The following is a 22,299-nucleotide window of genomic DNA, read 5'->3' as shown; positions in this document are numbered from 1 at the left end:
GTGATGATATTATTCCAACTCTTAGATACAGCTTTCCCTAAAGCTAGGTCTACTTTTTAGCTTTCTGTTATGTATATGATATATTCTGATGTTTTGGTATCTTTAAAACCTTCTTTTTCTGGGGAGAGACTGCCCTTCCCTGAGCTAGCCAATTCTTAGAGATAGCAAAGGGCCCAACAAAGGGCATGCCTTTGATAGGCAAACTAATCCAGAGTCAAACATCCTCTATCTGGCCCCTAGACTCCAGGAGGTAATATTCTCTGCCTTCATCATCCTAGGGTCAAGTACTAGGCAGGCTAGGGACCACACCTATAGCCCAAAGCCCTCCAAAATTATTCAGATTAGACTATCCTACACTGCTTACTCTACCCTGCCTTGCCTTTTCTGTGGAAATAAAGGCCCATGGCCTAAGCTCTCTCCTCACTCCTATCTTCCGCGTCCTAACCATCCTGATGTTTTTCCCTGTGGCCCTGCATGACATGTCATGCCTCCTGTCTCTAAGGACCTGTGAGGATAATAAACTTTGCTTTCCTGGGCCTCTCCTATGTCTCCTCTTATGACCCTACCTGGCTGACCATCTCGTAAATGACTACAAAACAACTTCCTACTCACAGAGATCAATAAATGCTCTCTTTGGCGTATGCTGGTTTGAATAGGGTTTCTGTTATGGATTTCTGAAATAGTCCTTGTATAGTAATACAAGCAACTTATAAAATCTAAAAATGTACAGCTACCAACCTTGAGCCACCTCAACTCCACTAAAAAAATGAATACAGGTTGTGAAGATTGAAACTTAACAGGTCCAAGTGGTGCATATTTTTCTTATGCCTCTTTTTCTTCTGAAATCAGTGTCGGCAAGTTGTGAGAGTAGCTCAGCCATACCACTGTTATTTTCTGCAATTCCTAGGTTTGGGGAATCGTGGGACTGAAATTCTAGGTCGATCTGACTTAACCAAATTGTGAGTTATTGACATAACGGGAAAAAATATTTTGTATTTTAAGTTGCCTATTCTTTATTTAACACTCCCTTGAGGCAAATGTGCTTTCCATTTGAATGATGTAAAAGAGAGAAGCAGAGATATTCTCAGATGTCATTTCAGGGAATACTTACCTATTTTTTTCTTTTTTCTTTCTTTCTTTCTTCTTTTTTTTTTTTTTTTTTTTGAGGGAAAGAAAGCACGAGCAGGTGGAGGGGCAGAGGGAGAGGGAAGAGAGAGAATCTCAAGCAGAATCTATGCTCAGCACAGAGCATAGAGTGGGGCTCCATCTCAAGACCCTGATATCATGCCCTGAGCCAAAATCAAGAGTCAGATGCACTGACCCAGGTGCCCCAATACTTATCCTTCTTTTTCTTTTTTTTTAAAGATTTTATTTATTTATTTATTTATTTATTTATTTATTTATTTATTTATTTATTTATCTGACAGAGAGAGAGCGGCAGGCAGAGGGAGAGGGAGAAGCAGGCTCCCCGAGGAGCAGAGAGCCTGACGCGGGGCTTGACCCCAGGGCCCCAGGATCATGACCTGAGCTGAAGGCAGACGCTTAACAGACTGAGCCACCCAGGCGCCCCAATACTTATCCTTCCTAATGATACTTCTTTCTAAGTCTGCTAGAACTAATTTTTCTATCTCCTTTTGCTGCTCTGGGGCAAACCTTATAAGTTGTGAGATCTTGAGTCTCAAGATGAAAATAATGATTTATATGCTCCTCTCCTTGCCCCTCCATCTGAAAGAAGCCATGATGAATAAATCAGCAAATATCTGAGCTGGCTGAAGAAATTTACTGTTAAAGGTATCCAATGCTTATTGGTTATAAAGACCTGTGGTGCCAGCAGTATTACTATGTTTGTAATTGATAACCAGGCTTTAAATTTTGGAAACATTTTTCATTTGTGAAATAGGATTTGAATGATTAGAGAAATTATAAGTCTGACTGAGGTTTTGGGGATTTAGAGCTAGAAGAAGGAATCTTGATCTAGGGACATTTTTCACTTCATGGATGTAAAAATACTTGCTTGTGGAGAAGATGGGGAGAGTAATGCCATTCACTTTAGCTGTATCCCTGAAGATGTTTATCTTGAAGAAAAGTGGAGAAAGCAAAGGAGAGAGAATTGTACAAATGTTGAGGCCTGTAGAGAATCCCAAAGAGTTCTCTCAGAATAATACTTTTACAAGGAAAACATAAAATAAATATTCACTCTCTGACTTTATGATGAGAACTAAAGGAGCCACACCAAGTGTGTGCCTTTTTGCTCTTCCTAAAAAGAATGACCCCTAATATTACCTTGGAACCAGCTTTATAAACATGGAATGGATTCCCCCTCATCGGTGATGTAAATGGATGATTAATCTGGACTAGGTGAATAAGGAGAGAAGGGAATATGCATACCCACTGTGCTAGACTTACATGGGCACATTTCAAATCAGACTCATAGATACTTATGCCTGCCCATCAGAACAGATATTTACAGCAGAGAACGTTCTGGATTGGACTGTCCGTCTTGAGCCATTTGGAAACCAAACTGGCTAGAGCAGATTGCAAGATTTAGGCTGTGGGAGAATGACTCTGGTTCCTTTTCAGCCTAAAGCAATTACCCAGCTGTTGGGAAGTTGAAATATTGGACCAAATTATATTACCTAAGTTAAAATAAGCACTCCTGAGAATAGATGACTACATATACTAAGGTACATGTATTATGCAAGAGTTGGTATTCCCATTTCTATATCTCATGAACCAGCCTTGGAATCTTCCCTGAAAATAAATCGATGTTAGTATCTTTTTGGCTATTTGTTTTTGTTGGTTAATATATACACTACTAGCACATTTCCAAAGTTATTACCCTCTAAGATTAGTACTTCCAGAAATCTTCCTGACAAAGCCGTCAATAGAAACAACTGAACACTTAAAAAACAATAAGTGTTTTGTAGGTAACAACTATGGAGTTTGACCAAAAGCTGACACTATGCTTTTTAAAAAGTCAGTGACTCACACATGGTGTTATTTGATCCATTTAGCACCCCCTTAAAGTACACAGAGCACATTGACAAAATAGAATCAGCAATAAATCACTTGTCCAAAGCCAAACAATTAGAAGGGGGAGAACCAGGACTTGCTCTCCATGGTTTTGTTTTGTTTTGTTTTTAATTCTTATTTATTTATTTTTAAGTAGGCTCTCTGCCCAAAATGGGGCTTGAACTCACGACCCTGAGATCAAGGGTCATGTGCTCTACTGACTGAGCCATCCAGGCACCCTTCTCCATGTTTTTATATTCCAATTCCAGAGCCCTCTTTGGGGATGCAGAAATTAGATACAAGCATAAGGAAAATCACAAGAGACAATTAGAATCACAACCAATTAATCAAATAGAATTTAAACTATCTCTTAAGACATAACCTACAATACTGAAAATATTTATTGCACTGTACAACACATTCATGTTTCACTGTTACCCTCTGGGCATTGGGCTGATGAAAAGATTTTTCATCTTAATTCATCAGTAAATATTTACTGACCACTATTGTGTATGGGAAGCCTGAGTCGAATCTTTTCTCTTTCTTTTTACTAAAATTAACTTGTAGCATTGAGTGAGCGTCCAGTCATTCCAGCAAGTTAACAATGAATTTTCCTCTCTACCTTTCCATTTTTCCTGGATAAAGAAAAGAAAACCTAAAAATGTGGTAAGGCAATTCTCAGTCTGTTCTTCATGTCTCTGCTAAGAAGTTCCATTCTCTCACTTATAAAATAGGTATCACTTATTGACCATCTACTATATGCTACATATTCTACATCCATTATTGGTAATCTTCACATCTCTGTGGCTTAGGGGGTATAGTTACCCTCATTTTTACGAATGTGGTTAGTATAGCATAGCAGTGAAACACAATGAGATAGTAGCCTTGGATCAAGAACAGGTCCTTCGATCAAAAGCTACCAGAGTTTGAATCTGGCTCCATACAAACTAGTTTTAGGAACTTGGACCACTTATGTCATTTCTTTGTTCTCCTTTATGCCCATCTCTAAAATGGGATAAATTATATGAACTTATTGGAGTTATATGAACTCACAATTAGAGTTATTATAGAGTTAATAAATTAACATCTGTAAACAGCTTATAGTACCTGGGCTTCTAGTGGTACTCAATGAACCTTAGCCACCATTATTAATTTGGTGTGCCCCAAGGCTGAATCTGAGGGACTCTTTTCTTCTTCATATATCTGTTACTCCCTAGATGACCTCATTTAATCCTATGGTTTTAATAAAACTATACTGATGACTCCAGAATTCGTATCTCCTGCCAAACCGGTACTTTTCAAGTGTAAGTCAGCTCATGTCACTTCTCCACTCAGAACCCTCCAGCGACTTCCTATCTCTCTGAAAAAGTCAAAGCCCTAGCCAGGGCCTAGGAGGCCCTATGTGTCGTCCTACTTTTCTAATCTGTCTCCTACCAATTTTCCCTTTCTTTCTTTTCTCCAGCAATACACGTATTCTTTTGAACATTCCCTAACACTCTTGCTCCTCACACTCTTTGCAACTGCTGTTCTGCGTGTATATTCTTCCCCAGTCAAGCAACATATGCCTTCACTTGCTTCAGGTCCCCTGCTCACATACCATCTTAACTGAGATGCCATCCCTAATCACCTTATATAAAGGAGGATTTCCCTTTCCTTTTCTTCTTACCCCGCTTTATTTTTCATTGTGGTATCTATTGCCATTGTGTTTATTCATTTTTCTATGGTCCGTTTTCCCCTCTAGCATTCGAACTCCATTAAAGTAGGGACTTTGTTTTATTCACAGTCCCTAAAGCAAGTGTGTGGCACATGGCAGACACTCCATAAATATTTATTGGTTAAGTATAATTATGCTAATTGCCCAGCTAGTGTCAAGAGTTTCATACCCAAGTCAGCTTCCCTTCAATATCTCTTGCTCTTTCTTGCTCACTAACCTGCATCCCATGCCAGGGAAGACATAAACCCCATTAAAGTATACATCAATTCAAAGGCCTTTTGTATCTGAACTAGAAATCTTGTGCATATTAGGGTTGATTTGCTATTCAGCATAATTTAGCAAATATTTACTGCACAAATATTTACTGCACAAATATTTATGTGATCTTGGATAAGAAACAACAACCAACCCACTAATATAGGGTAGCAATTTATTCAAGAATCCCGAAGCCTGGGAAAGGTAAATATTTGTACTTGTGGATCTCTAAGTTCAGAATTATTGTGTACACCTAAAATTAATACAACGTTATATGTCAATTATACCTCAAATTTTTTAAAGGCTGTTAAAAAATAAGAATTAATAGGTATCACAATAGAACACTTGGTTATCCCTCAAACTTTCTTTCCCCATTTTCTCAATCTCAGTCCACTCCTTTGTTTAAGCCAAATTTCTAGACATTTTCTTAGATTTCTTTTTACCTCACCCTACACATCCAATCCTTGTGCAAAGACCATAAATTCTATCTGCCAGACTTGTCCTGAGAACATCTGCTTCTCATCAACTTCACCTTTATAAACCCTAGTCCAAGGACAACTCCACTTAGCCTAGGCTACCAGCAAAATTTCCTTAATGCTTGGGGTGCCTGGGTGGCTGTTGGCTAATTGTCTGCCTTTAGCTCAGATCATGGTCCTGGATCCCTGGGATGGAGCCCTGTGTCCAGCTCAGCGCGTGGACACTGCTTCTCCCCCTGCCTCTCCCCTCTGCTTGTTCACTCTCTCAAATAAATAAATAAAATTAAAAAAAAAAAAGAATTCCCTAAATGCTTGCCTTGCCCTCCCACTTTTTGCCTACCAACCAGACTGATCTTATAAAAGTGTAAGTTACTCATCACTCCCCTGCTTAAAAGCTTCAGTGGTTTCCTTTTGTTACTCCTCTCTAAATTATTCCACTTAGAAAAAAATCCCAACCCTATCCTAGCCTCCAAGGCCCACTCCATTCTGTCCTCAAGGACAGTCCAATCTTGTCTCCTAGCGTTTTCCCCTTATTCATGCGTTCTAGTTATGCTGGTCTTCTTTAACATCTATGAGCACAATAAAATCTTGTCTGTCCCAAAATATGTGTACCAGCAGTTCCTTGTCATTTAGGTTGCAGTTCCAGTGTCATCTCCCTGGAGAGACCTTCCCTGACTACTGGATTTAAAGTGCCCCCCCTCCCCATTCACCTTTTGTTCTGCCAGAGAGTGAATGGCATTCACTGGTGGGGCACTGCGCAATCGCCGTCTAATATTTTCCTCCTCTGCTTATCACCTCCCTCCTCCAGGAGAATGTAAACTCGAAGAAGAGGAGGACTTTGCTTTATCAGCAGGGTTTATAACAGGGCCTCACACATAGTGAGCACTCAAGAAACACTTGTTGAATGGGTAAATCTTTGTCTCAACTTTGACAGCTTATGTGGGATCACAGTAGTTTCCTAGTACAGCTTTAGTAACTCTGCCCCATACGTGTTCTCTGCATTGCTTCAACCCATAAAAAGGTCCATTATTCCAGAGGAGGGATTCAGAAATAAGGATTCCCCGTTTCTTGGCAACCACTAGGTGAAGATCTGGACTCAGTTCAGCAGTTCAAAATCATCAGATTAGGGGGAAAAGAAAAACAGAAATTAGTATTCCTGACATAAACCATTGTCATTTCTCACTTAAAACTTTTAGGAAGAAAAAAAAAACCCAGTTCTTAAGATCAAACACTTTTGGAGTTGAAAATGTTAGAGAAAGTAGATGTGGACAGAAAAATGTTAGCGCGTGGGAGGAAAAGTCAGAAGGAGGTAAAAGAAGGAGCTCACACCATGCTGTGAGTATCATGGTTCTGGGCTTGGGTACCATGTCTTGCCTTGTACATAAATATTAAGCAAGAGCGTGATGGAGTGAAGTGGGTGGGGGCGAGGAAAGGCAGGAGTGGGAGACCAGGACGAGAGACGTGAAAAAGGCTAAAAAGAAAAGAGAAGGACGAAGCAGAGCCATACAAAAGCAGCCTCGGATGCTGCCGGAGCTGCAAGCGTTAAGGGGAGGCGGGGAGTGACGCGGTTTGCGTCTGGAGCGGCTCCTTGGAGTCCACAGCATCCACCGCCAGAGCCTCGCCTTCCTTTCTCCCTCTGCAGACATATCGAGACACAAAAAAAGAGGCGACCCCTGGACCAGCGCGAGGGACCCACCCGCACGATGACCGAGACCACCAAGACCCACGTAATCTTGCTTGCCTGCGGCAGCTTCAATCCCATCACCAAAGGGCACATTCAGATGTTCGGTGAGTCCTCCCGCCCACCCCCGGAGGCAGCTTCCGCCTCTCTCCTTCCCCGGCACCTGTATTTTCCAGGGCGACTGAACAGTAAGGCGTGTGCCCCTCTGGAGGGATGCGCCGGCTCATCCCCCTGGTGGGAGATCAGCCCCTCTATTCGGGCTCCTGAGAAGGGACGTGGACTGCGCTTCCTAGGCGTCACTTGCTCCGGCCAGACCCGGCTCACTGGGGACCAAGGGGTGGGGGAGGGGAGGGGCTGGAGGTGACTGTGGGTTTGGGCCGGGTGGGAGGTCGAGGTTCCAGGACTGGGGTACGGTGGTGTGGTAGTTTGTCCACTTGGCTGCTGAGGATTGGGGTGGGGTTAGAGGTTGGGTCGCGGAGAAGGGAAAGGGGGTTGGAGATAACGTGCTGTTTGTTTAGGATGGGTGGAAAGCTCGAAGGAGTTAAATGATGTATATGCCTTGGAGACACAAACACACTCACACACACAACACACCATTGGCAGGGCTGGGGCTTCGAAGAGATTAATTTAGGGTTTGGCTAATGGTTCAGGGCGGCCCAGGGGCGAATGTTTGAGGGTTGTGGACCGTGTATTGCCCTCGCGAGGTGGATGGCTGAGTGAAGCGGGTGAGGGGCTGGCCAGCCTGGGCTTGGCTGCCGGGACCCGCTGCCCAGGAAGGGGAGGGGGCGGGGCGGCCGCTGCGGGCAGCCCTTTTCAAGCCGGTGTTGATGGATCCGGGCCCAAGTTGGCTGAGGCTCTGCCGAGGGCGGCGATGGCACCTGGAAGGCTTGCGGCGTGCGAGTGTGTGTATGAGTGTGAATGTGTGTGTGTGTGTGTGTGCGCGTGTGCGTGTGCGCGCGCGCGCGCGCGCGAGTTGGGGCGGGGAGGGGCGCGCATCATTGCGCGTTTGTTTCTTGGAGGCTTTGGGGCGTGGAGAGAAAGGGAGTGAGCGGTGGCTCCCAGCTGCTGGTTTGGGATTCAGCAGGGGCAAGGGACATTTGGTCGATGCCTGTCGGAGATCTCGGGCCACCGGTGGACGCGGCTTCCCTGCTGCTTCGGTAGGACCCAACGGCACGGGGGCGTGCGCGTTTAGACCCTGAGGGAGGGACGCGGAGGTCACTTTAGAAGCAGGCATAGAGTAGAGGTTAGAAGTTGGGGGTGCTTTTTTTCTGGCACTGCAGGAAACGAGAAGAGGAGAGAGTGGGCTGGAGATGGATGAGAGACGGGTGGGAGGCCCTGCGCGGGCCTGTCAGCAAGGCGCTATCCAGAGGCGGCGGTGCTGAAGCGCAGGGCGCGCGGGAGCTGGCTTTGGACACACGTGTTTACCCGGAGCCGGAGGATTGCGTGAGCCCTTCTAGGGCTTTTTAATGAAAGCCACATCATATCGGTAAAGACTGGGCGAGGTGGCTTTGACTAAAAATACTCTTCTCTGAAACCTAAAAGGTGCGTTGAACTGGGCCCGCTTATTAAAAACCTCATGAAAAGAATATAGAACTACTTTGAGCTGAGGGCAGATTCAGGTAGGCACATTTATAGGATACAAGGAGGGAGATTGAGAGGTAGCCATCCTTTCCTCACCATCCCTTCAGCTTTTAAAAGTGTCTTATTAGGAGCTAGTGCTAACCTACCTACTAAATAAAGACTTTTGTTTAAGCATCAGAGTAGACCAGAGCATCTCATCATTTATCTAAGGGAATATCAGTGCCCTAGGAACACTTTACTTTCACTGATGCCATTACCCAGGTCCTGCTTTTCTTCTCTGTTCATATTTCCTTTAGCCATTTTATGTGACTGTACTTTATTCCTCTCCATTGCCAGGGCAGGATTGGGCTTTCCTCTGGAACTCCTTGGCTCTAGAAGTCTTTTTTTTTTTTTAAGATTTTATTTATTTATTTGAGAGACAGAGAATGAGAGATAGAGAGCACGAGAGGGAAGAGGGTCAGAGGGAGAAGCAGACCCCCTGCTGAGCAGGGAGCCCAATGCGGGACTCAATCCCGGGACTCCAGGATCATGACCTGAGCCGAAGGCAGTCGCTTAACCAACGGAGCCACCCAGGCGCCCACTCTAGAAATCTTTAGTGAGCCAGCAGGTACTCCTTTTTTCGTGGGGCTAAAATAGTCAATTCCACTTGTTTTGGATTGCAAGAGGGGTAGATTTAAATCAAGAACTGAGGATTCTGTTTTGCAGCTGAAAACAGTTTGCTAACAGTGATAAAGGCTTTTGTTAAGTCGATGCTGACCTGCCAATTCTCCATGAGTTTAGAGGATAGAATATGTGGAAATAGGTATGGATTACAGCAAGCAGGTTTAGACATGGAAGAGGTGAAAGTAGACTTTCTGACAGTAGTGACTATTTTCTTGGTATTGGAACTGAGGAATAAGAGAGAATATCTGTCAACAAAGCCTTATGAGCGTCCATTAGTTATGTGTAATCTGAAGAGCAACATGAAAAGAGGATATGGTATGCTCACTGTAGCCTTAAGGAGCTTATAACCTAATGAAGGATTTAGCACAGATACATATGAAAAGGAAACAAGAACAAGAACACAAAATACATATTAAACTATTCTTTGTAGAATTTCTTATGGGCATCTTTGAGCTCATGATAATTTTGTGATTTACTTCTGTAGTTTCTGGTTTACAGAGCCTTTTCATCTTACTTATTTCTAATAGCAAGCTTACCAGAAAGTCATCATTATCTCCATTTTACAAATAAGAAACTGATGTTCAGAGGTGAAGTGACTTTAAGAGGCTTAGGTGACATGAAGAGTGGGTGGCAGAGTTGAGACTTGAAGCCCACATTCTTGATTCCTCTTACAGAGTACTTTGCCCTGTACTATGTGCAGGAAAAGTACTCACTGATCTGACTGCATAATTCCATAAACTCTATTTCCTTCAAACGTAGACTAACAGAGATTTGAATTAAATTGGTCATCAACTAAATGAGATTCCTAAATATGCATTTTAAGAGCTTTTTTCGGTCTCTAATGAAAGCAGTTATCCACGAACTATTTTCTCCTTTTAAATGGCTTTTTAAATCTTCTCCACAACAGTACAGAAATAATTCAATAAAGTTATCAAACTTTCTTTAAGGTGCCTGAAATTTGTAATTGAATTTTTTTTAAAGACCTGAATAGGACTTTGAAATTAGACATCTTTAACAAAGTTACTGTATTTTGAAATCCAATTGCTTACCAAAGGAAAAAGAGATGTGTCATTCAAAACTAAAAACTCATTCTTCATCTCTGAAAAGTAGTACTTGTACAGTTCTCAATATTTGTAAAATATTTTAGAATGAGCATTTCCTTTTACTTTGAAGAAATGGAAGTTGATATTATTCCTAATTGTGGCTATAGAAACACATAGAAAAATTTAATGTTTGTGATGGAGGTATTTGACAGTTATATACTTAATTATAGCTAAAATATTTTCAAGGATGAGTAAATTTTTGGCAAAATAAACTCATAAACTAACAGTGTTTTATTTCGTGGTCTGCCTTATTGCATAAGAGACTAACATGACACTAGGTTTTTTTAACACATTCAATCTTAGTTATTGAGTATGTAGAGATTATATTTCAGTATAACTTTCTTCGCTTTTATATTGCTGTGTTTGTCAATAAATTCACCCCTCAGAAATAAGATAATAAGTTTAAATAGAAAAGTAAAAAAGGACTGATCAGATAAGTTTTGCCATAAAAAATAAAGGAATTGAAGGACTTGATCACAGCAGAAATGTATTCTGTTTTTTGATGATTGCAAAATAACTGGATTTTCCAGTTTTTCTACTTCAAAATATTTTTACTTTGAACGAGTGGGTCTTTTGAAAAGAGACACGATCCAATTCTGTCCCACCTCAAGGGTAATGAAGAGGGTTTTTTATTTATTGTGGAACTGGAAATGTAGCCCCTATTGCTACAACGAGAAATCATAAGAAAAATGAATTTGAGTTTCTATTAATATAGAGAACTGTCAGAAATCAAGAAAGTATTTAATATACTTGAAATGCCTGTAAAAAAAAAAGAGCATTAAACACAAAGTGATACTTTATACTTTTGGCACCGTTATCTTATTTGATCCTACCCTGCAAGTTAAACTGGATAATATTATCATCTCCTTTTTACAAAGGACAAAGCAGAGGTACAGGTGTAAGTCACTTGGTCAAGGTCATATGCAAAAGTCAAGATAAAACTAGTTTTCTGATATCTAGACTCTCTCTCTCATTCAGGATACCTCTTTATTCCTTTAATTGCAACAACACCTATAAAAGGAGGAGTCACCTGAACTTAGTTGTTAACAAAGGGTGATGAGAACTTTGTGAATTTTTGTCCTTGGTAACACAGGCCACCAACAAAATATATTCAACAAAGGTATCTATTCCCAACATCTTATACTATAACAAGGAAAAGCTATTTCTTTTCTTAGTACTCATATATTTTCCATATGATCGTGTTGCTAGAACACTTTTTTCCACCACTCCCATACCTCCTCCTTCCTCCCCACTCTTCTGTTACCACAACTAACACCTACTAATACTTCAGATTTTAGCTTCAATGGTACCTCCTCAGGAAGCCTCCACTGACTTCTAAATTAAGTATGGTTACCCTGACATTTGATCCCACATCACCTTATACTTTCCATGCCATAACTCTCATCTCATTATGTGCTTAATGACTATTTTGCATGCTAGACCTTAAGCTCTTTTAGAACAGAAACCATGCCTGGTTTCATTATTGATTTATTTCCTAGTATCTAGCATGGAGTAAGCTTTCTGTAATAGTATAATATAAATCATAGTTGCAAGTAGCAAGTCTTTGCTCCATCATAGTTGTTGAGTAAATAAAAAATAAATGAGTCTATAGAATCTTGTTCCAGGTAGAGGAATCAACCATGTACAAGGGCTGGGGTGGTGAGGCAGAGATATGACATATTAGAACAAAGGATAGTTCAAGGAGAAGGGGAGTAAGAGATAATACTGGAAAGGTAGATGGAAGTCTGATCAATTATGAAGGCTTGTAAGTCATGTTAAGGAATTTAAATTTTATCCCAATGACAATGAAAAAACATTGCATGGTTTTTAAAGTAAAGGAATGTCATAATTATATCTCTGAAGTTATGAATTAATCAAATTTTGAATATAGATTGAGGAAGGGCAAAAATAAAAATGTAGTGACCAGCTAGGCACCTATTTCAGCAATACAGAGCTCAAGTAAGGGAAGATAGTCACCTCATCCAGATTGGTGGTGTTTGGGATGGAGAGTGAGTGTATTTGAAAATATCTGAGCTGTAAAAGGGATGCTTAATTTGGTGACTTGATGGGTGGGTGGTGGCAAAGAAGACCAGGGTAACTCTCAGGTTTCTGTCCAAGGTAGATGAATAAAGAACACTGAAGAGAAGCAGGTTTAGGGTTGGTGGGGAAAGTGAAGATTATACTTACTCTAAGATTTTGGAAATATGTGTTCTAACCAAGCACTGATGCAAAAAAAGGAAATACTTAAATTCAAAGGTCTTTGTAGCTGGGACATTTGAATCTTCTAATAAAAGCTCCCAGTAGGTTCTAGTTGGGTTATTCAAAGTTCCTCATATGAGAATGATACTGAAATTCATCAGCATTATGGAAGTAAAAAGATAAAAAGGGGTGTGCTGCCTTTTTTAAAAGTATGAATTTGGAGAAAATCAAGGTCCTAAAATTGACTCTTTTTTAATACTATGGTTGTGAAATTGGGAATAGTTGATACAGTTCAAAAGACCATTCTAGAACTTGCCCGACACTGATGATGACTGTAATATATTTTCAGGTGGATTTGGGCATTCTAACTCATTGATAAGTTAAAAGTCCACTAATGAAAACTCATGGATCAATCATGGTAGTTTCACGGGCAGGAGCTGTGTCTGCTCATGACATGAGAATAAGGCCTAAAAAAGAAAATTTGGACATTTTTATTCACATGAACAGGTGTTGATTAACGTCCTCCTGCTGAACTTATTAACTGAGCCTCATGTGGAACAGGGTAGCTATGAGAGACAAATATCCCATCTGGAATTCATCCCAAACCAAGGAATACAATAAAACCAAGAGTGTTGATGTTCTAACAATTTTGAAATGAAGAAATATTCATTTCCAGTTTCTCTTCTCTTTTTGTTTTACTTGATTTTATTCTACGTGTCTAAGCATTTTATTAGAAGATATGCTTAGACCTATCAGAATTAGAGGTTCATATGCCTTTTAAGAAAAAGTTTGAATATTACTTAGTAGGAACATCCTTTAAAATATGAATGCCTGGGTGGCTCAGTCAGTTAAGCGTCTGCCTTCGGCTCAGGTCATGATCCCGGAGTCCTTGGATCGAGTCCCGTATCGGGCTCCCTGCTTAGTGGGAGTCTGCTTCTCCCTCTGACCCTCCTCTTTCTCTCTCTAATAAATAAAAATCTTTAAAAAATATAAAAAATATTAGGAATCTCAAGAGAAACATTTCTATACACATTTCCAATGTTAGACCAAGGCAAATGAACAGCCTAGAAGTGTGGAGGCAAACTAAAAAACAAAACCGGCTAACCCTCAAGTTTGGACCCCTCTGTTTCAGAGATATCTTCAGAGATGAGAGGAACATGCAAAGCTGGATGGATTATCTGTATTTTCTGTTATTTTTCTATTGATAGGCAATCGTTGTGAAAGTAGTATATGGATGACTGGGAAAGAGAATGAAAACCCACTTCTTTAAAAAGATTTTATTTATTTATTTGAGAGAGAGAAAGCACAAGAGGGGTGGGAAGGGGAGAAGGCAGAGGGAGGGAGAGAAGCAGACTCCCCACTGAGCAGGGAGCCATGATACACGGCTTGATCCCAGGATCCCACGGTCATGACCTGAACCAATGCAGACGTTTAACCGATGGAGCCACCTTGGAGCCCCATACCTGCTTTTAAAAGTGTTTCTTTAAAGCGCACCTGGCAGGCCCAATGAGTAGAGCATATCACTCTTAATCTCAGGGTTGTAAATTCAAGCCCTACATTGGGTGTAGAAATTACTTTAAAATAAAATCTTAAAAATAAGTGTTTCTTTAGAAAAGATTCAAGTGTAAATTTAATAATATCACCACAGATACAGTGTTCTGAATGTAGTGATTGTTTAATCAGTATTTAATGACACTGTAAAATATACACTTTCTAGTAAAGTTCTTGTTCATTTTTTTAAATTTATTTGAGAGAGAGAGAGGGAAAGGACAAATGGGGGGAGGGGCAGAGGGAAGCAGGAGAAGCAGACTCCCCACTGAGCAAGGAGCCCAATGCGGGGCTCCATCCCAGGACCCTGAGATCATGACCTGAGCCTAAGGCAGACACTTAACTTACTGAACCACCCAGGCACCCCTCTTGTTCATTTTTTAAATTTTCAAATCATCCTGAATTGCTCAGGAAGATCCTAAGGACACAAAGAAATGCATTAAATATTTTTTCAACACCACCTTTTTAATTTTTTTTTCAATACCACCTTTTTAAAAACAATGTTTAGGGGCACCTGGGTGGCTCAGTCGTTAAGTGTCTGCCTTCAACTCAGGTCACGATCCCAGGGTCCTGGGATCGAGCTCCGCATCAGGATCCCCGCTCAGTGGGAAACCTGCTTCTCTCTCTCCCACTCCCTCTGCTTGTGTTCCCTCTCTCGCTGTGTCTCTCTCTGTCAAATAAATAAATAAAATCTTTTTAAAAAAGTAAAAAAATAAAAACAATATTCAACACACAGAATTTTGATTAAACAAGGCATTTAAAATAATTCCTGGGGCGCTTGGGTGGCTCAGTCATTAAGTGTCTGCCTTCAGCTCAGGTCATGATCCCAGGGTCCTGGGATTGAGCCCCACATCGGGCTCCCTGCTCGGCGGGAAGCCTGCTTCTCCCTCTCCCACTCCCTCTGCTTGAGTCCCCTCTCTTGCTCTCTCTCTCTGTCAAATAAATAAAATATTTTTTAAAAAATTCCTAAAGATTCGATGTAACAGACTAAGAACTGGGATATAGGAATTTATTTGATAGAGAATTACATAATTTATGGGCATGTTCCATATTTCAACATATGTAAATGTAACATTAGTTTACAAGGAAGGAAGTTTTCCATTGCCAGAGGTTTTCCCATTATAAGCATTCCATTGCAAGGAACGAATTTGCTTTTTTTGGATACAGTTTGGCAGATAGCCTCAGAAGTATTCTAGCCCAAAACAAAGTTCCATGGTTTGACCAAGGCCATCCCTCTGACATTGGCATCTTCCCTCCACCTCTTGTACTGGACAATATCTCCATGATCTATGAACTCTGCAGCAAAGGCAAATATTATAACCACCACCAGCATCATCATCTTCCACATTATCATTTTAATAGTGGAGCTACCTTCTTTGGGCTTCTGTAAACTCTACTACCATTAAACTGTTTCCTGTTAAATTTATTGCACAATTCTTTTTATTCTGGACAAGTAAGCCATTCAGGATAATTGATGTAATTCTGGGGACAAAGGGGTAGGAGGAAGAGGTAGAAAAGAGCAAGACTTAGAGGCTAACCCATGGAAGTGGTGGCAGCTTAAATAGCACTCTTTTTTCCTACTTTCTTCTGCATCATGTTACCACCACGTGGATAGCCATGCTGCTATATGTTGACCTCATTTATTTTTTTTTTAAGATTTTATTTATTTGACAGAGAGAGACAGCGAGAGCAGGAACACAAGCAGGGGGAGTGGGAGAGGGAGAAGCAGGCTTCCCGCTGAGCAGGGAGCCAGATGTGGGACTCGATCCCAGGACCCTGGGATCATGACCTGAGCCGAAGGCAGACGCTTAACGACTGAGCCACCCAGGCACTCATGTTGACCTCATTTAACATTTACCAATCAGTAGGAAAAGGATGAGTGAAGTATAGCCCCTAGATAAGACTGAATGCATATGGTTTTGTTCTTGTTCCAGTTGGTTAGGTCATAAACCTTGAACTTTCTTGATCCTTCTCTCTTTGCACACCCCATCTGTGTCACCAAATGATTTTGGATCTATCTTCAAAATACAAGTAGGACCAACTACTTTTCCACATCTACAACCCTGGTATAAGCCACTGGTATCTTTCACCTGCATTATTTCAATAGCTTCTTAACTGATCTCCCTGCTTCTACCCTTGGCCCCAATACTCAGTTCTCAACAAAAATAGCCAAAGCAATCCTTTCTAAAAGTAAGCCAGATCTAACTCAGATCATGTTGCTCCTTTGCTCAAAATTCTCCAATGGCTCTCTATCTCATTCAAGGTCAATGTCATTAAAATGGCCAGAAGGTCTCCATGATTTGCAACCTTTCCCCCTCACCCCCCCTACAGCAACACACTCTTTTCACCTCATTCTTAGCCAACCTTACTGACCTCCTTGCTTCAACCTTAAGAGTCTTCATGCTGAATGTTCTCTCTGCCTAGAATACCCTTCCCCCACATATTCCCATGTCAAATTCACCCTCCTCAAGGTTTTTGCCCAAATGTTACTTTCTCATTGTCTACTTTGCAGATCCTATTCCCCTGATCACATAATTTGAATTGTAGCTCACCCTTTCCCAGTCCCCCTTATTCTGCTCTTCTTACACCTTTCCCCTTACTTCTTATTACCTTTTATTTTATTTTTTTAAGATTTTATTTATTTATTTGACAGAGAGAGAGAGAGAGACAGCAAGAGAGGGGACACAAGCAAGGGGAGTGGGAGAGGGAGAAGAAGGCTACCAACTGTGCAGGGAGCCCGATGCGGGGCTCGGTCCCAGGACCCTGGGATCATGACCTGAGCTGAAGGCAGACGCTTAAAGACTGAGCCACCCAGGCACCCCACCTCTTATTACCTTTTAACAAAGCATGTTATTTCCTTATTTGTCAGGTTTGTTATTTAATGTCCCCAGCTAGAATGTGAGCTCTTCAAGGGCAGGGATCTTCATTTACTCTGCTTACTAATGTATCTCAGGCTCCTAAGAGTGCCTGGCACATAAGAGATGCTCAATAAATATCTGTTGAATGAATGAATGAATGAAATGTTAGAATTACCTACCATCCTCACCTCAAGTCTATATTCTTTTTGTGGCAGGAAGGGCAGAGAGTCATGAGAGGACTCAGGCGCAGTTGATTCATTCAACAGCGGCTTAATGAGTTATGCATGTGCCTCAGGCACCATGCTAGGCCTCAGGGATATGAAAATTAAAGGCACTCTTTCCCATGCCCCAGGAAAATCATCTTCCATACAGGAGATAAACAAGCTAAACATAGCAGTTCAAGTCGCAAGCGAGAATGAGGTTGAGTGGGAGCACAGAGGAAGAAGACGTGGTGGGAAGGCCATCAGAGCAGGTATCAGTGAGAGTGAGCTTGAAAGTAGGAGCTGCCCAGTGCACAGGATGGAGAATGGCATTCTGGGCTGAGAGCAGGATATGTGTAAAGGCATTTATTTATTTATTTATGATTTTATTTATTTATTTGTCAGAGAGAGAGAGAGCACAAGCAGGGGGAGCAGAGGCAGAGGGAGAAGCAGGCTCCCCACTGAGCCCCACTGAGCAGGGAGCCTGATGCAGGACTCCATCCCAGGACCTTGGGATCATGACCTGAGCTGAAGGCAGATGCTTACCTGACTGAGCTACCCAGGTGTCCCTGTGTAAAGGCTTTTAAAAACAGGGCATATTGAGGAATCTCCAAGGAGCTTGCTCGATGACTGAATGTGGCTAGGGACAGGGAAGGGCAGGAGATGAGACAGCCAGAAAACAGGGTTGGGTGGAGAGGGGAGAGGGCAGTTCCAAAGAGTTCAGACTTTACGCAGCACTTTTAGTGAGCCCCTGAAGGGTGATGGGCAAGGGAATACATTTCACATGTGGGGCCTTGCATCCCGAATGTCAATGTCCCTGTCACTGTGATTTTTTTCTGTTTTGAAGTTATCTCTGTATCATTCTTTGAAATAAGGAGGGCTTTTCTTTTTTTAAAAGATGATTCTATTGATTAATTAATTAATTAATTTATTTATTATTTTCCAAAATGGAACCATTGTCTATTGCACAAGCCATATCTACTGAAGGAATAAATAAGTGAAAAAAAAAAATACTACTACTGTACAGCCCACCCAAACAACCCACCTCTTCCCTGATTGGGGAAGTTGTTCTCACCTACCTTCTAAATGTATGTCTTCTGTACATCAATGGGATGGCCTCTCATTGTTCAAATACTCTCAGATTTGGTGAACTCAATTCACCCTAGTTTGATCTTCCATAATTTTGTAGAATTTGGATCATGTGTTTGTTCTCTTATCCACAGGCTTAATTGTCAGAAGAGTAAGGGCCATAGAGATCTTTTTCCTTGACACTTGTTTTTAGCTCATATCCTTTTAGGAGGTCTCGAACAAGTATATTTCAGCTCTTGCTATAAAACTATGGGTTTCCATGACTTTGAAACTTAGTATTATATCTTTTTAAATCCTCAAATAAGTGACATTCCAGTGGGGGGCTGGGTTTCCCAATGCTTTATTCTTCAACATTTCCCAACTCTTCATCTTGGTACCCACAGTGAGGTGGAATACTCATTCCATGCAGCACTGAGATTAAACTACATCAATAACTCTTCATATTGCTTTTGAAATATTTATGTACTCATAAATATTTAGCAGCATGTGGTTCATCACATGAACTACAAGATATTTAGGCAAATGTTTTTTGTTGTTGTTAACTTAGAGACTGCTACCCATTATAAATTGAGAAAGACAATAAAATAGGATACATATAAATTTAAGCCATAATTGCTTCATTTACCAGGAACCAATCTGCCTAAGCACAGTTTAAAAATTATTTACTTGTTATGCCCTGGGAATCAAAATTTATAGATAACATATGATTTGCCCATGCTTTGAATAATGTTGAGAAAGAGTGGGTAAATTTCTCAGTTTTTCCTCTTGCTTCATTATTTCTCTCTATATGGACATTAATAAACTGAGTTGCTATTGATTTGGGAATATACTTAGTCTCCTTTAGCCTTTGTTTTCTCCTCTGTAAATAGAGTGATTAGATAACCCACGGGTCAGCAAGCTATAGCCTGCTGGCCAAGTGTGGCTTACAAGCTAAGAATGGCTTTTATATTTTTAAATGGTTGAAAAAATGCAAAAGAAGAATAATACTTTTATGAAATTCAAATTTTATCATTTATAAATAAAATTTTAATGGCGTCCAGCCACACTCATCCACGTGTGTATTGTCTATGGCTACTTTCACACTACAGCAGCAAACTTGAGCAATTGCCATAGAAACCTTATGAACTGCAAAGCCGAAATTGTTTACTGTCTGGCTGTTTACAGAAGTTTGCCCATCCCTGATATAACCTACCTCTGGGGGTTGGAATGGGGAGTAAATCTAAAGGTTTCCAAAAATATAAAGTGCAGTTGAAGTGCATTACCCGAAGGAACCCTTTAATGAACAATTTTCAGTCTAAACTACATTTCCAAAAAGACTTGTTTAAGCAGTAAATGTAGTTTCAATTTCATAATCGTAATTTTTCTAGCTGACTGAGTAAATGATTGTGTTCACAATGGGGACGATTTTCTGGTGTCTGGACATTGATTAGCCCCTCTGGCTACTGTCAGACATTTATTTGCTGTTGAACGTTCGATGTATTTTTCCAGAACATCCTTTTCCCGATTCACAGTTACCTCCTTCTTTAAATCTAATATTTTATATACTTTATAGTTGAGGATTTTAAAAGATTAGCACATCAATGGCATCAGGCTTTTGCAGGCTGCTCTTGCAGTCACATCTCGTTTTTTCTGCAGCATCTCACCTCCCTGTGAACTCTGACAGCACTTGCTTTGTACCTCTCTTATAGCACTTAGCACATTGTTCTGTGGGGTGTAGCTATTTCTGTGCATGTTTCATATTCTCTATCAGATTTAGATGTAGGCCCTTGCCAGGGTCATATGGCATTTTGTATTTGCTAAGGTGCCCAGCACGGTGTTCTAGGCACATGGAAGGTGCTATAAATATTTACCAAATAACTGAAAGATTGAACTGTTAGGAATATTTAGAATTCTCTGAGATAAGATAGGTGATCAGAAATCAGACAAGAAGTTGGGAACCAGCAAATACGGGAAAACAGAAATTCAAGTATGACAGAGTCAGGAAACGGGACAAATAACAAACACTCAGGGACTTCAAAATTGAAATGGTTGTACCAAGATGAGAAGGCTCATGTATCCTTGTGGAATCCTACCCCATTGTATAGCCTTTCCAGATCTCCGCAGTGGGCAGGTCATTTTGGGGAGCTTTTAAGTATGTAACTTGGCAGGAGTGAAAAATGTAGGGTCAAGGATGAAAGTGAATCCTGAAACCGTCCCCTAGATGCTTTAGTCAGATGCATGGTACATCTAGGAATGTTTTCTCAGTGAGGTCAGTAGGTTGGAGGATGGCAGAGGAGTTAAGTTTTATTCTTATTTATTCACAGTTTGAAACATGTTTTAGGCACAAGCCACCTGGCAAAGGAAGATTTGTGTATTGTTTACTTCAAACAAACAAAATGAACCGAAAGCCTGGTTTGTCGATTGTTAAGTTTTCATCCTCAGAAATCACAGAATCTCCATTTGAAGGAGAGTTCAAAAATCATGCAGATACTCAGTATTGAAATCCCCTTTAAAACATCTTCACAAGTGTTTGTCCAAACTCTGTTTGAGATCGTCCCAGAATGCACTATTGTCCAAAGCAGCCAAATAGTGCTTGGCACAATTTTATTTTTTTCAACCTTGTTCCTCCTATTAGGCTGACATTGACCTTCCTGAGACTTTCCTATGTTAGTAGTTCTTTTCCTAGTTTTTTTCCCTGGGAATCATGGAAGAGGTCTAATCTGTCTCCCACTTGTGAGACATCGTAATAGCTGAAGACAGCTCTTCTGTCCTCACCAGGCTTCTCTTTAGGCTAAAAAGCTCTAGTTCCTTCCGCTGGGCATCCGTTACTATTTCTAGTCTTCATACCACCGTGGCTTATCTTCTTTGATCATAACTTCATTGTCTGTATTCCTCTTTAAATGTTATATCCAGTTCATGATGCAGCATTCTAATGTGGCCTGATATGCACTATCTTATCTATTATTGGACTTAGCTTTCTGGACATTCCCTTTATTTATGGCACTCTTTTCTCTCTCTTTCTCATTAAATCAGGTAAGGCAAGCTATTGCTACCTGTATGCTAAAATGTCCTGACATTCTGAATAATCAATCAATTTGGTGGACTGAGCTGCTAAACTAGTCCAATTTATTTAAAGATCTGTCTGGTTAAAAACAAACAAACAAACAAAAACCTGACTGGCATATTGTCAAGATGTAGTATCTTCTGGAACTTTGCAGGTCATTGCACATGCTAAGCTGTGTTAGATGTCAACCCTACACTGGGAGTAACATGTTGCCTTTAGGATAAGAAACTTTGCAGATTCCCAGACAGGGCTGAGACCAGAAGTCTCTGAATTCTTGAATTATCAAGTTTCTTGATATTTCATTGCAGGGTATGTTATTTTTTTTAATGGGTTCTGTTGAGAGTTCCAAATAAACTCTCCTCCATGTTTAAAAGTCCTGGTTTGGGGACTGAAGTCTGAACTTTCTTCCTATCTTGTCTATTTCTCCCCTTCATGGTTATGCCATTGGCACTGCCCTATTCCCAGGGCTCCCATAAGAGTGGCAGAAATGCTCTTGTTCCCAGCAATGGTGACTTTGTCACAGTAGAGGTGCGCAGTGTCACAATTAACTGGGCAGGTGGAATTGAAAAACAAATAGCAAAAAGGTCATTTTTCTTACAGAAATTTCCAAACATGCAAAAGTAAACAATGATACCCGCAAAGTACTGTCATCCAACTTCAATAATTATCAATTCTTTGCCAATCTTGATTCATTGATACCCCAACCCACCTATATTCTTTTGAAGCAAATCCCAGACATCCTGTTGTTTCAAGGTGAGATCCGTTCACCTAGTACATAATTGCTTCTCTGTCTATATGACCTCCCTCAACAGACTAGATCTTTTTCCTCCTTCATGTTTGTTTGCTTGACAGTTCAAGTTGCAGATGGGCAAGTAGG

The 22,299-nt window shown here is 40.8% G+C and overlaps 1 protein-coding gene across 12 annotated transcripts in view; it reads left to right on the top strand.

Annotated features, from left to right (window-relative positions):
* The window catches only part of NMNAT2 (nicotinamide nucleotide adenylyltransferase 2), a 207,008-nt gene that overhangs the window by 31,864 nt on the left and 152,845 nt on the right, over positions 1-22,299 (top strand). For 8 of the 12 annotated variants that reach the window (XM_027610335.2, XM_027610332.2, XM_027610337.2 and 5 more), the window contains one exon: positions 7,100-7,245. In XM_027610335.2, coding sequence (XP_027466136.1) covers positions 7,161-7,245 — 85 coding nt within the window. In that variant the 5' untranslated portion in view covers positions 7,100-7,160. Of the gene's footprint in view, positions 1-6,667; positions 6,793-7,099; positions 7,246-22,299 lie in introns of those variants that run through there. The other 4 variants (XR_003522938.1, XM_027610330.1, XM_027610328.2 and 1 more) reach the window with 3 other exon arrangements.

The sequence above is a fragment of the Zalophus californianus genome, chromosome 10 (assembly GCF_009762305.2).
Source record: "Zalophus californianus isolate mZalCal1 chromosome 10, mZalCal1.pri.v2, whole genome shotgun sequence".
Classification (NCBI taxonomy): domain Eukaryota; kingdom Metazoa; phylum Chordata; class Mammalia; order Carnivora; family Otariidae; genus Zalophus; species Zalophus californianus.
Note: the sequence above shows the minus strand (reverse complement) of the source record. Positions and strands in the feature narration are given on the sequence as shown.